This window comes from Leucopleurus acutus (genome assembly GCF_964270905.1).
Source record: "Leucopleurus acutus genome assembly, chromosome: 6".
In the NCBI taxonomy this organism is placed as follows: Eukaryota; Metazoa; Chordata; class Mammalia; order Artiodactyla; family Delphinidae; genus Leucopleurus; species Leucopleurus acutus.
In genome coordinates this window covers 60,525,381-60,540,093 of record NC_139149.1, presented here as the reverse complement: position 1 = coordinate 60,540,093, position 14,713 = coordinate 60,525,381, and the positions used below count along the sequence as shown (strand labels likewise).

General features: G+C 39.1%; 1 protein-coding gene across 1 annotated transcript in view; it reads left to right on the top strand.

Moving 5' to 3' along the window:
- CIRSR (corepressor of RBPJ and splicing regulator) overlaps positions 1–14,713 on the top strand; it is a 40,227-nt gene that overhangs the window by 14,730 nt on the left and 10,784 nt on the right. The window contains exon 7 of the mRNA XM_082841553.1: positions 1,336–1,453. Coding sequence (XP_082697679.1) covers positions 1,336–1,453 — 118 coding nt within the window. The remainder of the gene's footprint in view (positions 1–1,335; positions 1,454–14,713) is intronic.

Here is a 14,713-nt window from a genome sequence, read left to right as displayed (position 1 = left end):
GCATCATCAGAAAACCTACAAACAACAAATGCTGGAGAGGGTGTGGAGAAAAGGGAACCCTCTTGCACTGTTGGTGGGAATGTAAATTAATAACAGTCACTGTGAAGAACAGTGTGGAGGTTCCTTAACTAAAATTAGAACTACCATATGACCCAGCAATCCCATTACTGGGCATATACCCTGAGAAAACCATAATTTAAAAAGAGCCATGTGCCACAGTGTTCATGGTGGCACTATTTACAATAGCCAGGACATGGAAACAACCTAAGTGTCCATCGACAGATGAATGGATAAAGAAGATGCGGCACATATATACAATGGAATATTACTCAGCCATAAAAAGAAACGAAATTGAGTTATTTGTAGTGAGGCGGATGGACCTAGAGTATGTCATACAGAGTGAAGTAAGGCGGAAAGAGAAAAACAGATACCGTATGCTAACACGTATATATGGAATCTAAAAAAAAAAATGGTTCTGGTGAATCTGGGGCAGGACTGGAGTAAAGACGCAGACGTAGAGAATTGACTTGAGGACATGGGGAGGAGGAAGGGTAAACTGGGACGAAGTGAGAGAGTGGCATGGACATATATACACTACCAAATGTAAAATAGATAGCTAGTGGGAAGCAGCTACATAGCACAGGGATGTCAGCTCAGTGCTTTGTGATCACCTAGAGGGGTGGGATAGGGACGGTGGGAGGGAGATGCAAGAGGGAGGGCATATGGGGATATATGTATACATATTGCTGATTCACTTTGTTATACAGCAGAAACTAACACAACATTGTAAAGCAATTATACTCCAGTAAAGATGTTAAAAAAAAAAGAATCCACCTTCCAATGCAGGGGACAGGGGTTCGATCCCTGGTTGGGGAACTAAGATCCCACATGCTGCTGGGCAAGTAAGCCCGTGCACTCTAGAGCCCGCGTGCCACAACTAGAGAGCCCACATGCCGCAACTGCTGAGCCCGTACGCCACAACTGGAGAGAAGCCAGCGTGCTGCAAAGAAGGGCCTACACACCGCAATGAAAGATCCTGCATGCCGCAAGGGAGATCCTATGTGCTGCAACTAAAACATGATGCAGCCAAATAAGTAAATAAATATTTTTAGAAAAAAGAAATAGGATTCAGCTTAGCTTTTAGGCATAATTTATGATAAAAGATTTTAGTGTTTGAATTACATTACCAAATATAGTTGTAGAGTCTCTTTCCCTGGAGATCTTTTAAAAACAAGACTAATTTAACTTAAACTCTGCTAAGGAGCGGGGAGTTGAACATGGGTTAGATTATTAGTATTTTAGTAACCAAAATAATTAACGTTTACTATTTCTCAGGTTCGAAATGTGAGGTGCATTAAATGTCACAAATGGGGTCATGTCAATACAGATCGAGAATGTCCTTTGTTTGGTCTTTCTGGAATTAATGCAAGTTCAGTTCCCACTGATGGCTCAGGTAGGCACTAGACATAATTTATTTGTTTGTTTTAGAATTTATAAGAGGGCAAACAAGGGAAGCTAAAATAACTTTTTTTTTTTTGTCTCTCTGGGTATTGGTTTGATTTGGTTTGGTTTGGTTTTTGGGGGTTAGGTTATATTCCCAAAATGTGGTGGTCAACAGGAAACTCTGATCATATGTTTTGAATTTGAAATGCTGTATATTAGAATTTAATTTTTTTAGCCAAGGGCCCTGTGAAATTGATTTGAAAAGTAACAGATGTGTTAAACATAGTTTATCAGGTTGGTAACCTAAAAATAGAAGGATGAAATGGCTATTTCTCATATTCATGTCCTTCCGAGTTGTAGAACTGGGCTGGACAAAAGCCTCAACAATTGTATTTTTTGTTTCCGAGATAAAATCAAATTGAGTTTTAAAAGATGTTAGATATATTAAAATTAATTTCTACTTGAAAGTTATTTACCTTCCTGCATGTTATTGTCTACTTAAGAAAAATTGGTCTAATTTGGTTTGGATCATTTGGGTTCTTTTTATAAAAAGATACTAAAACTGAGAACTTTTAAGTTACATTTATCAGTGCCTTGTTAGTATGTTGTTGAGACAGCCACACTAATCCAACAGTAACTCATAGTGAATCATAATAGCAATAACCTGCTTAACCCTGTAACCTTAAGTCATTTCACCTTTATGAGTTTCAGTTCTTCATTTTAAAATAAGGATGATAATATAACTTGAGATTTTCAGAATTTTTTAAGCAGCTATAGAACCTTTTTTTAATTTTTTAAAATAAATCCTACACGTAATCCCAGTGTATAGAACATATGAAGGCAGAGCTGCTGCATTGAAGCAAACGTTCTGGGCGTGAAGCCCCAACCTCTCAGCTAATCTAGGCCTGTGATGCACCTCTTTAGGCTCCCTGAGGCTTCCACTGCCACTTCTGAGCCCAGGGTTCACCCTCAATCAGCATATGACCTTCAGCCCTCTTCTATAGCTAGACATTGGGCTTCTTCCAGCAAGCCAGATGCAGGCTGTAGGATTCAAGATGCCAGTTCTCATATTAGGAGTTTAGGAATTTGATCCATTATCAGGTTTGACACTGTCTCATTAATGGTGTTACGAGTGTCAGGATGGCTAGAGGAAGTACAGACACAATATTGCAACTGATTTTTTTAAAATCCTTATTGCTCTTTAGAAAAGTTTAAAAACCAACATCTTAGGTAAAGGGAAAACTGCTCAGTAGTGAGAAAATAGCCATACAGACCTTGGTCTGGCAATCTCTGACAAAAGAACATCCTGTTGATGCCTAAGTGCAGGTACTCTTAAAACCCACATACTATGCTCCCTCTCCCGTGCCCTCACTCAGCTGATGAAAGATGGGAGAGAAGCTCCCAAAGAAATAAAGCCCCAAAGAAAATGAGGGCAAAGTAGGATGAAGAACCCACTGGCGCAAATATCTCTGACCACTTATTTTGGTAGTCACAGGGATCTGTTGTTATGTTTGAAAGGTATATTCTGTTTGCTGGAAGGGGTTGCATCTTTCTTCATTCTTTCTCCATCCTTGTGGTGTTCTTCCAGCTACATGACCCCTGTGTTGGCTAGGGGCAGGCAGTGGCAGTTGCCGTCTTTGTTCCTCAGCCTTGTCTTACTTTGATTCTGCTTGGAGAGAATGAGTAGGATAGACTCCAGGATACTAGGAGACTAGGATGTAGACTATACATAGACTAGGATAGCCCTTTATTTAGTAACTAACAGACCTGCTTTCTCTTGAATCTGTATTAGAAAGTCTACTAACAGCAACAAAAAGAACGAGCGCTAAAGGTTTAAAAGAAAAACACATACAGTGTTGGAGCAAGTATGATAAAATGAACATTTTAATCCACTATTGATAAATTGCAGCAGCCTTTCTGAAGAGTTATTTGATGATATGTATCAAAAGCCTTAAGAACATGCATATCGTTTTACTGGAAATTCAATGTTCAGGAATTTATAGTAAGAAAGTGATAAGGTAGATGCTCAAAGGTTAATAGTAGTAAAGATTAGAAATAACCCTAAATGTCTGTCAATAAGGTGTTGGTAAAATAAACTCACTCATTTATTCAACAACACGTATGGAGTGCTTACTCTGTGCCAGCCATTTTTCTAGGCTCTCGGAACACAGTAGCAAGACAGAAGAGGTTCTTACTTTCATTCTATTGGGAATGACATAAAATAAACTAATAAATAAGAAAGTACTAGGTATTTATAAATTCTGTGATTAAAATTACATTGGACACTGTGATAAGAACTAAATGGGGAATAACTAGATGAGGTGGTCAGGAAGGGCCCCTCTGAGGAAGTGATGTTAGGCTGAGACCTAGAAGACAGAAAAATGCAACCATGCAGGATCTGGGAGAAGAGCATTTGGTATCTCAGGCAAAAGGAACAAGCTCCCACACAGAAGGAACCGTAAGTTCAGACTCTGGAGGTGTGGAGGTACGTAGATGCCTGATTTGGAACCCCTGCTCTCTACTTAGTAGCCATGTGAGTTTAAGCAAGCTGCCTAACTGCTCTGTGCCTCAGTTTGCAGTGTCTGTAAAATAGGTATTATACTAGTACCTACCTCATAAGGTTGTTAAGAGAACTAAATGAGTTAATACACGTGTAGTGCTTAGAATAGCACCGGGCACATACACTTTATTGATGTATTTTTCTACATATATAAGTTTATTTTATTTATTTATTTTTGGCTGCATTGGGTCTTCGTTGCTGCGCACGGGCTTTCTCTAGTTGTGGCAAGCGGGGGCTACTCTTTGTTGCAGTGTGCAGGCTTCTCATTGCAGTGGCTTCTCTTGGTGCAGAGCACGGGCTCTAGGTGCGTGGGCTTCAGTAGTTGTGGCTCGCGGGCTCTAGAGCACAGGCTCAGTAGTTGTGGCTCATGGGCTTAGTTGCTCTATGGCATGTGGGATCTTCCTGGACCAGGGACTGAACCTGTGTCCCCTGCATTGGCAGGCGGATTCTTAGCCACTGTGCCACCAGGGAAGCCCTATTGGTGTATTTTTAAAAAATTAATTATGGGGACTTCCTTGGCGGTCCAGTGGTTAAGACTCCATGCTTCCACTGCAGGGGGCACAGGTTTAATCCCTGGTTAGGGAACTAAGATCCTGCATGATGCGCAGCGTGGCCAAAAAATTTTTTCTAATTTTTAAAATAAATTAATTACGGAATTAATTGGAATACCAATATAGCCAAAATGGAATACCATATAGCCATTAGATATAGATATATGAATCAAGCTATTGATCTATATTGACAAGCTATTGACACATGAGGGTATACCAGGATATATCAAGTAAAGAAAAAAAAATTAAGAAGCAGCATTTTAAATTTCTTAAATCCTGTGTCTTACTTTTCTAAGAATACCTCAAAGCACTGAACTCTATGATAAGATTATGGTAAAAATAGATCAGTAACTTTCACCATCTGTGATACCACATAAGATGATGAAGGTTACTGATCTATTTCTGATGCACTGTCAGCATTGAGAACCATCAGCTTCAGCTGTATGTAAGAACAACAGAAGATTTGGGAAACAGGACCTTGTTTTTTTGTTTAAATTATGTTTTACTAATATTACACAGTCATAAATTTATCCTACAGAAATAATCATCGATACATCCCAAGATTTTTGTCGTAAAGCATTGTGTATAATAGTAAGACAGGTAGAGAACCTAAATATCTAATAAAAGGATGTAAGTGAATAATTATGGGATATTGCCACAGGGGAATACTATACTATGCAGCCATTAAAAATGACAGGAAGATTTCTTAATGAATGGATGTTGTTTACAACATTTGGTCAAATAAACATTATAAAACAAGGTAATTACATGGATTCCATTCATGTTTCTCTTTATATGTTTAGGTAGACATATAGAGAGATACTTTTAGAAAAATAAAAATGCCTGGAAGGAGATACACTAAAATATTAACAGTGGTTATACATTTATAGTTTTAAAAGGAATATTAGAGGAATTAAAACTTATACATAGAAATAAATTATTTTAAATGGTTTTGCTCACTTAATACCTTCTAAAGTTTGACCTGAATTTAGTGATACCACTTAACTAACATTATTAGAAACTCCTAAAGGTTTCTCAAAACCAAATCAAAAATACTCTACTGTATCAAATAGGAAAGCAAATAATGATGTTATATTCAAAATTTGAATGCAATGAATAATAAACTGGCCAATTTCCTAATCCACTTGCTGATTCAAGCTAAAAACTTTTCATTTAAAAAAATCACCTATTGAATAATGTCTCACCAGTGAATAGAGATTATTTTTGCAATAAGGCAATTTCAGTGGATACGGTTATCATGGGATAATCACACCCCTGGGGTACAGCCTTGTGCCTGTAATCTCCCAGGAGTGTAATTATTTCATGATAACTGCACCCCCTGCTGTTACATTATTTCTATTATGAAATTCTTAGTTTAGTACATAAAGTAACTTACTTTGATCACTGGAAACTGCAAGGTGCTGTTAGAACATTCCAGCTGTGAGGTTTACAGAGACCAGCTATAAGATTTACTTCTCCTTTACAAAGTTAAATTAGGCAATCAAAATGCTTCTTTTGGCTAAGCTGGTTTAGAATATCTTTTCTACTGATAAGATCATCTTAACTTTATAAGTTTTTGTCCACTCTAGATATATCAAAATTATATATAAAACTTATAAGCTTCAGTGGTGACTGAATTTTTATAAAATATTTTTATATTACAACATAACTAAATGCCTGACCCACCAGCCTTTTGTTTATACTCTGTAGCCCTTACTCTTTGTTGTTGTTGTTGATGTTCTCTATTGTATTTTATTCTCTATTTCATAAATTTTCACCCCAATATCTATTATTCCTTTCTTTCTTTTTGCTTTGGTTTTAGTTTGCTTCTTAAGGTTAAGATTAGGTTATTGTTTTTTGTTTTTGTTTTTTTCAAATAAATTTATTCATTTATCCTTGGCTGCGTTGGGTCCTCACCGCTGTGCATGGGCCTTCTCCAGTTGCGGTGAGTGGGGGCTACTCTTTGTTGTGGTGTGCAGGCTTCTCATTGTGGTGGCCTCTTCCACTGCGAAGCACGGGCTCTAGGCGCGTGGGCTTCAGTAGTTGCAGCACACGGGCTCTAGTTGTGGCTCGCAGGTTCCAGGGCGCAGGCTCAGCAGTTGTGGTGCACAGGCTTAGCTGCTCCGTGGCATGTGGGATCCTCCCAGACCAGGGCTCGAACCCGTGTCCCCTGCATTGGCAGGCAGATTCTCAACCACTGCACCACCAGGGAAGCCCAGCCCTTACTCTTATCATTGCCTCTTACCTTCTGTTACTTACTCATGTTTTTAATGTATATTGAAATTAAACATCATTTTTTAAATCCACAGTGGGGGTTTTCAACAAGGCAAGTGGGTGTTTTTGTTTTGTTTTGTTTTGTTTGGCTTTAGTAGATTTAATGGTCACAGATATCTGTATGTCTACTACTTAATCTTTTTGTTTGTTTTGTTTCAGTCTTATTTGTGTTTTTTCTTAAAAGACTTTTTTTTAAGAGCAGTTTTAGGTTCATAGCAAAATTGAGAGAAAAGCACAGAGAGTTCCCATATACCACCTGCCTCCACAAATACATAGCCTCCCCCATTATCAGCATCCCCCATCAGAGTGGTACATTTGTTATAGTTGATGAACCTACATTGACACATCATTATCACCCAAAGTCCACAGTTTACCTTAGGGCTCACCCTTGGTGTTGTACATTCCATGGGTTTGGACAAATGTATAATGGCATGTATCCACCATTATAGTATCATACAGAGTAGTTTCACTGCCCTAAAAAATCATCTGTGCTTGGAGTATCCATCCCCCGCTCCCCTCTAACCCCTAACAACCACTGATCTTTTTACTGTCTCCATAGTTTCACCTTTTCCTGAAGGTTGGAATCTATAGTATGTGCCCTTTTCAGATTGGCTTCTTTCACTTAGTAATATGCATTTAAGGTTCCTCCATGTCTCTTCATGGCTTGATAGTGTATTTGTTTTTAGTGCTGAATAATAGCACATTGTCTGGACGTACCAGTTTATTGATCCATTCACCTGCTGAAGGACATCTTGGTTGCTTCCATGTTTTGGCAGTTACGAATAAAGCTGCTATAAACATCTATGTGCAGGTTTTTGGAATGTGATTGCTGGATCATGTGGTAAGAGTATATTTAGTTTTATAAGAAACTGCCAAATTGATCCAAGGTAGTTGCACCATTTTACGTTCCCACCAACAATGAATGAGAGTTCCTGTAGCTCCACAGCCTCACCTGCATTTGGCATTGTCCGTGTTAGGAATTTTGGTCATTCTGGTAGGTATGTAGTGGTATCTCATTGTTCTATTTTTCATTTCCCTGATGACATGTTATGCAGCACATCTATTCATATGCTTATTTGCCATCTGTATATCTTCTTGGAGAGGTATCTGTTAGGCCTTTGGCCCATTTTTTTAAACTGGGCTATTTGCTTTCTTATTGTTGAGTTTTAAGAATTCTTTATATATTTGTGGTATCAGTCCTTTATCAGATATGTCTTCTGCAGATATTTTCTCCAAGTCTGTGGCTTGTCTTTTCATTTCCTTGAGCAAGTGTTTTTAATAGCTTTATTGAGTTATAATTTACATACAATACAGTTCATCCATTTGAAGTATGCAATTCAATGGCTTTGAATTTGTATATTCACAGAGTTGTACGTCCATTACCACAGTCAATTTTAGAACATTTTCATTTCCTCAAAATGAAACGCCACGCCTCTCAGTTATCCCCAGTCCCCAGTCTCCCCCAGTCCTAGGCAATGAAAAATTTCACACTTTAACACAAAATTTCCTTGCCTCTCCCTACCCCAAACACATAGCTTCAGTGTCCTCTCTCCACGGGTCTGGACATGTCATCTTCCTTACCTATTGACGTACACCAATATGCACAGAGTATTGTTAATGAGGGAAACTCATCCAGGCTGTCCAGAGTTTTTATTAGGGTTTAATTACATGGGCATGATTCATTGAATAATTGGCCATGTGGTTGAACTCAATCTCTCGTCCCTCTCCCTTCCCCCAGAGGTCAGGCTGATATGTGGCTCAAAGCTCCAACTCTTTAATCACATGGTTAGCCTTTCTGGTGTGGCCAGCCCCATCCTGAGTCATCTCCTTGGCAAAACCTATCTAGGAGCTCACCATGAATAACAAAGACACTCCTATCACTCAAGAAAACTGATATTTAGAGGCTCCCTTCCACGAATTGGGGACAGAGTTCTTTATTATACAACAGTTGTATTTTCATTTTCATTTAGTTCAAAATATTAAGTTTCTCTTGAGACTTCTTCTATCTGAGTGTTATTTAGGAGTGTGTTTATTTAATCTCCAAATATTTGGGGATTTTCTGGCTATCATTCTGTTATTCGTTTCTAGTTTAATTCCATTTTGGTCTGAGAGCATTCTTTGTATGATTTCTATTCTTTTAGTATTAAGGTATATGCTAAGGTTATGGCTCAGCATGTGGTCTTGGTGACTGTTCCATATGACAGGGGTCCCCAACCCCTGGGCCGTGGACCAGTACTGGTCCGCAGCCTGTTAGGAACTGGGCCACACGGCAGGAGGTGAGTGGTGGGTGAACAAGCGAAGCTTCATCTGCCGCTCCCCATTGCTCCCCATCACTCGCATTACCGCCTGAACCATACCATCCCACCCCCCACCCCCCGTCCGTGTTAAAATTGTCTTCCATGCAACCGGTCCCTGGTGCCAGAAAGGTTGGGGACTGCTGCCATATGAGCTTAAGTACGTGTATTCTGCTGTTGTTAGCTGAAGTACTCAATAAATAACAACTAGATCAGGTTGATAGATGGTGCTGTTCAACTATATCCTGCTGATTTTCTGCCTGCTGGATCTGTCCATTTCTGAGAGAGGAGCACTGAAGTCTCCAACTGTAGTTGGGGATTTGTCTCTTTCTAAAAACACTTCTGTTAGTTTTGGCCTCACATATTTTAATGCTCTGTTGTTAGGTGCATATACATTTGGGATTGTTATGTCTTGGAGAATGAGCCCCTTTTTCATTATGTAATTGTCTTTCTTTATCCTTGATAAATTTCCTTGGTCTGAAATCTGCTTTATCTGAAAATAATGTAATACTCCAGCTTTATTTTATTAGTGTTAGCATGGTATATCTTTCTCCGTATCTTTCCTTTAATCTCTCTCTCTGTGTCTTTATATTTAACTTGGGTTTCTGTAGACAACAGAGTCAGATCTTTTTTATCTATTATTGACATAATTGGATTAAAATCTGCCATATTTATAATTGTTTTCTATTTGTTGCCCTTGTTCTTTGTTTTTTTTTTGCGGTATGCGGGGCTCTCACTGCCACAGCGTCTCCCGCCACAGAACACAGGCTCCGGACGCACAGGCCCAGCGGCCACGGCTCACAAGCCCGGCTGCTCCATGGCATGTGGGATCTTCCCGGACCGGGGCACGAACCCGTGTCCCCCGCATCAGCAGGCGGACTCTCAACCACTGCGCCACCAGGGAAGCCCCCTTGTTCTTTGTTTTTGTCTTCCACTCTCTGCTTTCTCTGGTTTTAATTGAGTATTTTATGTGATTCCATTTTCTCTCCTCTCTTAGCATATCAATTATGCTTAATTTTTTAAAAATGTTAGTTGTTGCCCTAGAATTTGCAGTATACATTTACAGCTAATCTAAGTCCACTTACAAATAACACTGTACCACTTCATGAGTAGTGCCAGTTCCTTATAACAGAGTAAACCAATATCTGTTATATAACACAGTTCCTTTCTCCTGTCTCTTATAACATTACTGTCATACATTTCATTTATCCATAAGTTATAATGCATCCAGTTTATTCTTGCTGTTATTATTTTGAATAATATGTTATCTGTTAGATCAGTTAAGAATAAAAAACATAAAATATTGTATCTTTTATTTCTTCTCAAATGCTCTTTCTTTATGTAGATCTAAGTTTCTGATCTATGTCATTTCCTTCTTTCTGAATAACTTCTTTTTAATATTTCTTGAAAGGCAGGTCTACTAGTAACATGTTCCTCAATTTTTGTTTGCCTGAGAAAGTATTTCTTCTTCACTTTTGAAGGATAATTTTACTGGATACTGGATAATTTCTATGTTGGTAGGTTTTTCCTTTCAACCTTTAAATATTTCACTCCACTCTCCTCTTGCTTGCATGGTTTCTTAAGAGAAGTCTCATGATTCTTATCCTTGTTCCTCTCTTGGTAAGGTTTTTTTTCCCCCTCTGACATCTTTCAAGATTTTCTCTTCATCTTTGATTTTCTGCAGTTTGAATATCATATACAGGTACAGATTTTTGGTATTTATCCTGCTCCATGTTCTCTGAGCTTCCTGGATTTGTGGTTTGGTGTCTATCATTAGTCTTGAGAAATCTCAGCCATTATTATTTCAAATATTTTTTTCTGTTCTTTTCTGTCTTCTCTCTTTCCCTTCTGGTATTTCTGTTGTACATATGTTACACCTTTTGTAATTGTCCTACAGTTTTTGGATATTCTGGGTTCTCTTTTTTTTTTTTTAATTTTCTGTTCAGTTTGAGAAGTTTCTATTGACCTATCTTAAAGCTTACTGATTCTTTCCTCAGTTATGCCTAGTCTACTGATGACCTCATCAAAAGCATTCTTCATTTCTATTAGTGTTTTTTATTTCTGTCATTTCCATTAGATTCTTTCTCAGAGTTTCCATTTCTCTGCTTACAGTACCTATCTGTTTTGCATGTTGTCCACTTTTTCCATTAGAGCTTAGCATATGAATCTTAGTTATTTTAGATTCCCAATATGATAATTCCAGAATCTTCATTATAGCTGAGCTTGATTCTGATGCTTGCTTTGTCTTTCCAGACTGTGGTTTTTGCCTCTTATCATACTTGTAATTTTTTGTTGAAAGCCAGACATGGTGTATCAGGTAGACAGAACTGAGATAAATAGGCCTTTAGTGTGAGGTTTTATGTTTATCTGGCTAGGAGTTAAGTTGTATTTACTCTTTGCTATAGCTGTAGATTTTAGAGGATAAACATCCTCTGGTGTCATTGTTTTGGTCTCCTCTGTTATCTTTGGGTTTCCCTACAGAATCTGTTAATAGAGGCTGAGCCTGGCTTCAGTTGTAATCTTATGTTATTTTACAGGAGCCCTACTGTTGTAGTGGTAAGATATGAGGGGAGGGGAAGCATTCTATAATCCTATGACTAGGTTTCAGTTTTTTAGTGAGCTTCTGCCCCTGGGCTGTAACCTTCACATGTGTTTCTCAGCTTTTTTTCCCCCACTTCTCAGCCTTTTTTCTTCACCCACATAGGTTAGGCTCTGGTGAAATAGCTTCCTTTGAGGGTAAGCATTTGTTCAGGACAACAAAATGCTCTGGGCGTATTTCAAGATGATTACTTTTCCCTTCCCACTGTTGGAAGTACAAGGGGATTGTTATTTGATGTTCACAGTGAGAACCTAGTGGGGCTTCTGGAAGTAAAACTCACAGAAGTGTTGGGGCCCCTTTAAGGTTGAGCCCCCAGGAGTTTTCATCTCTCAAGCTAGTCCTTGCTCAGTATCCAAGAATAGTCAGTTATGCTTTAAGTATTTCTACCAGTTGCTGGCTCTGTTGGTTTCTGGTCTCGGTAAACTGAGTCTCTGTATCACCTGTCTCTCCCATTTGGGGGCAGTGATTTGCTCTGTGATCTCAATTCTCCGATAGATCTATAAGATTTATTGATGTTCACTTTTTTCAGCTTTTTTCTTGTTGTGAGAATGGGAGGAATTTCAGGCTCTTCATATATTGGACTGAAGCCTAAAAGTTGTAAAAGCAACATAAAAGTGAAGAAACATTGATTCGAAATTTGTTAACATAAGATTCATATTGTACTAATTATTTGACTTTTGTTTTTTTAGGTTTAAGTTGCTATATATTTAAAGTTACTTTGCCATTTTTTTAAATGATTTTTAAAATTTATTTATTTATTATTTATTTTTGGTTGCGTTGGGTCTTTGTTGCTGTGCATGGACTTTCTGTAGTTGCGGCGAGCAGGGGCTACTCTTTGTTGCAGTATGCGAGCTTCTAATTGTGTTGGCTTCTCGTTGCAGATCATGGGCTCTAGGCGCACAGGCTTCAGTAGTTGTGGCACATGGGCTCAGTAGTTGTGGCTCACGGGCTCTAGAGCACGGGCTCAGTAGTTGTGGTGCATGGGCTTAGTTGCTCTGTAGCACGTGGGATCTTCCCAGACCAGGGCACAAACTTGTGTCCCCTGCATTGGCAGGAGGATTCTTAACTACTGTGCCACCAGGGAAGTCCCTGCCATTTTTTGGGGGGGGGCAGTACACAGGCCTCTCACTGTTGTGGCCTCTCCCGTCGCAGAGCACAGGCTCCGGACACGCAGGCTCAGCGGCCATGGCTCACGGGCCCAGCCGCTCCGCGGCATGTGGGATCTTCCCGGACCGGGGCACGAACCCATGTCCCCTGCATCGGCAGGCGGACTCTCAACCACTGCGCCACCAGGGAAGCCCCCTGCCATTTTTTTAAACTTAATTTTAAGAATATTTGGAACTGACTCTATATGATAATATGGTAAATTTCACGTTTTTAATCAAAGTAAATTTTAAATGCAAAATGGTATCACTGGATATTCTTGACATATACAAAATCTCTTTTTCTTTATAACGCTTAAGTATGAGATCCAGCCATACACCACTGACAGCTAAAATGATTGGTACTTAATGTTTCAGGTTTCTCTAACCAGTCTTGTGTACGCCAAAGATTTTAGTGCATTTAAACAATATGAAAATTAATAATAGCTTAAATTGAGGAAAGTATTATTTTATACTTGTTGCAAACATTTGTTTACATATCAGTGCTCTTTTCCTTGCCTTATTTCCCCTAAGTCTTGATTTAATTTTTGTTGAAGAATATTACACTAAGCTGTAGTACTAATAGCAGTTTCCTGCAGTAGTGCTCCCACATGCTGCTCCTCCATCTTTCCATCAACCTATCATGTTGGAGGAATTTTTGTTGCTTGAGAATATGTTTGGGAAATTTAACAAAATAATTGTCTGATCATAAGCTTGTACTAGAAGGACACCTAGGAGCATGCTGGAGGGACTTTGTTTAGAAAGAAAGATGATAAACTCAGTTGCCCTTCTGGCACATCCTGCCCTTATCTGTTACGGAGTTCTTTTATGTAACTCCTTGAAGAAGTTGAATCCTCCCAGGATAGCTACTGAGATAGCCCTACATCTGATGGCAGAATTTTTTTTAAATCCTTCAACATAATTCTACTGCAGAAAAAGTATTTGTGTTACCAGAATCCCTTTAAAGCTAAACTCTTCAAATAGGTGGATATTAAAACTAATAAAGGATCGACCTCAAAATAAAAAGGAAAGTTAGGCAGGCACCACTTCTCCTCTCCTTTAATATGTAGTTGTGTGATTTTTTGTTATTGAGATGTATGAGCTCTTTGTATATTTTGAAAATTAAGCCCTTGTCAGTAGTTACTCAGCCATAAAAAATAATGAAATAATGCCATTTGCAGCAACATAGATGGACCTAGAGATTGTCATACTGAGTGAAGTAAGTCAGAGAAAGAGAAATGTCATATGATATCGCTTATACACAGAAACTAAAAAGAAATACAAATGAACTTATTTACAAAACAGAAACAGACTTACAGACTTAGAGAACAAACATATGGTTACAAGGGAGGAAGGGAGAGAACAAACATATGGTTACCAGGGAGGAAGGGTGGAGGGAAGGGATAGTTAGGGAGTTTGGGATTGACACGTACACACTGCTGTATTTAAAACGCATAACCAACCAGGACCTACTGTTATAGCACAGGGAACTCTGCTTACTGTTATGTGACAACCTGGATGGGAGGGGAGTTTGGGGGGGAATGGATACATGTATGTGTATGGCTGAGTCGCTCTGTGGTGTACCTGAAACTATCACAGCATTGTTAATCGGCTATACTCCAATATAAAATAAAAAGTTTTAGGGACTCCCCCAGTGATGCAGTGGATAAGAATCTGCTTGCCAGTGCAGGGGACGTGGGTTTGAGCCCTGGTCCGGGAAGATCCCACATGCCGCAGAGCAACTAAGCCTGTGCGCCACAACTACTGAGCCCGCGCTCTAGAGCCCGCGTGCTGCAACTACTGAAGCCCGCATGCGTAGAGCCTGTGCTCTGCAACAAGAGACGCCACCG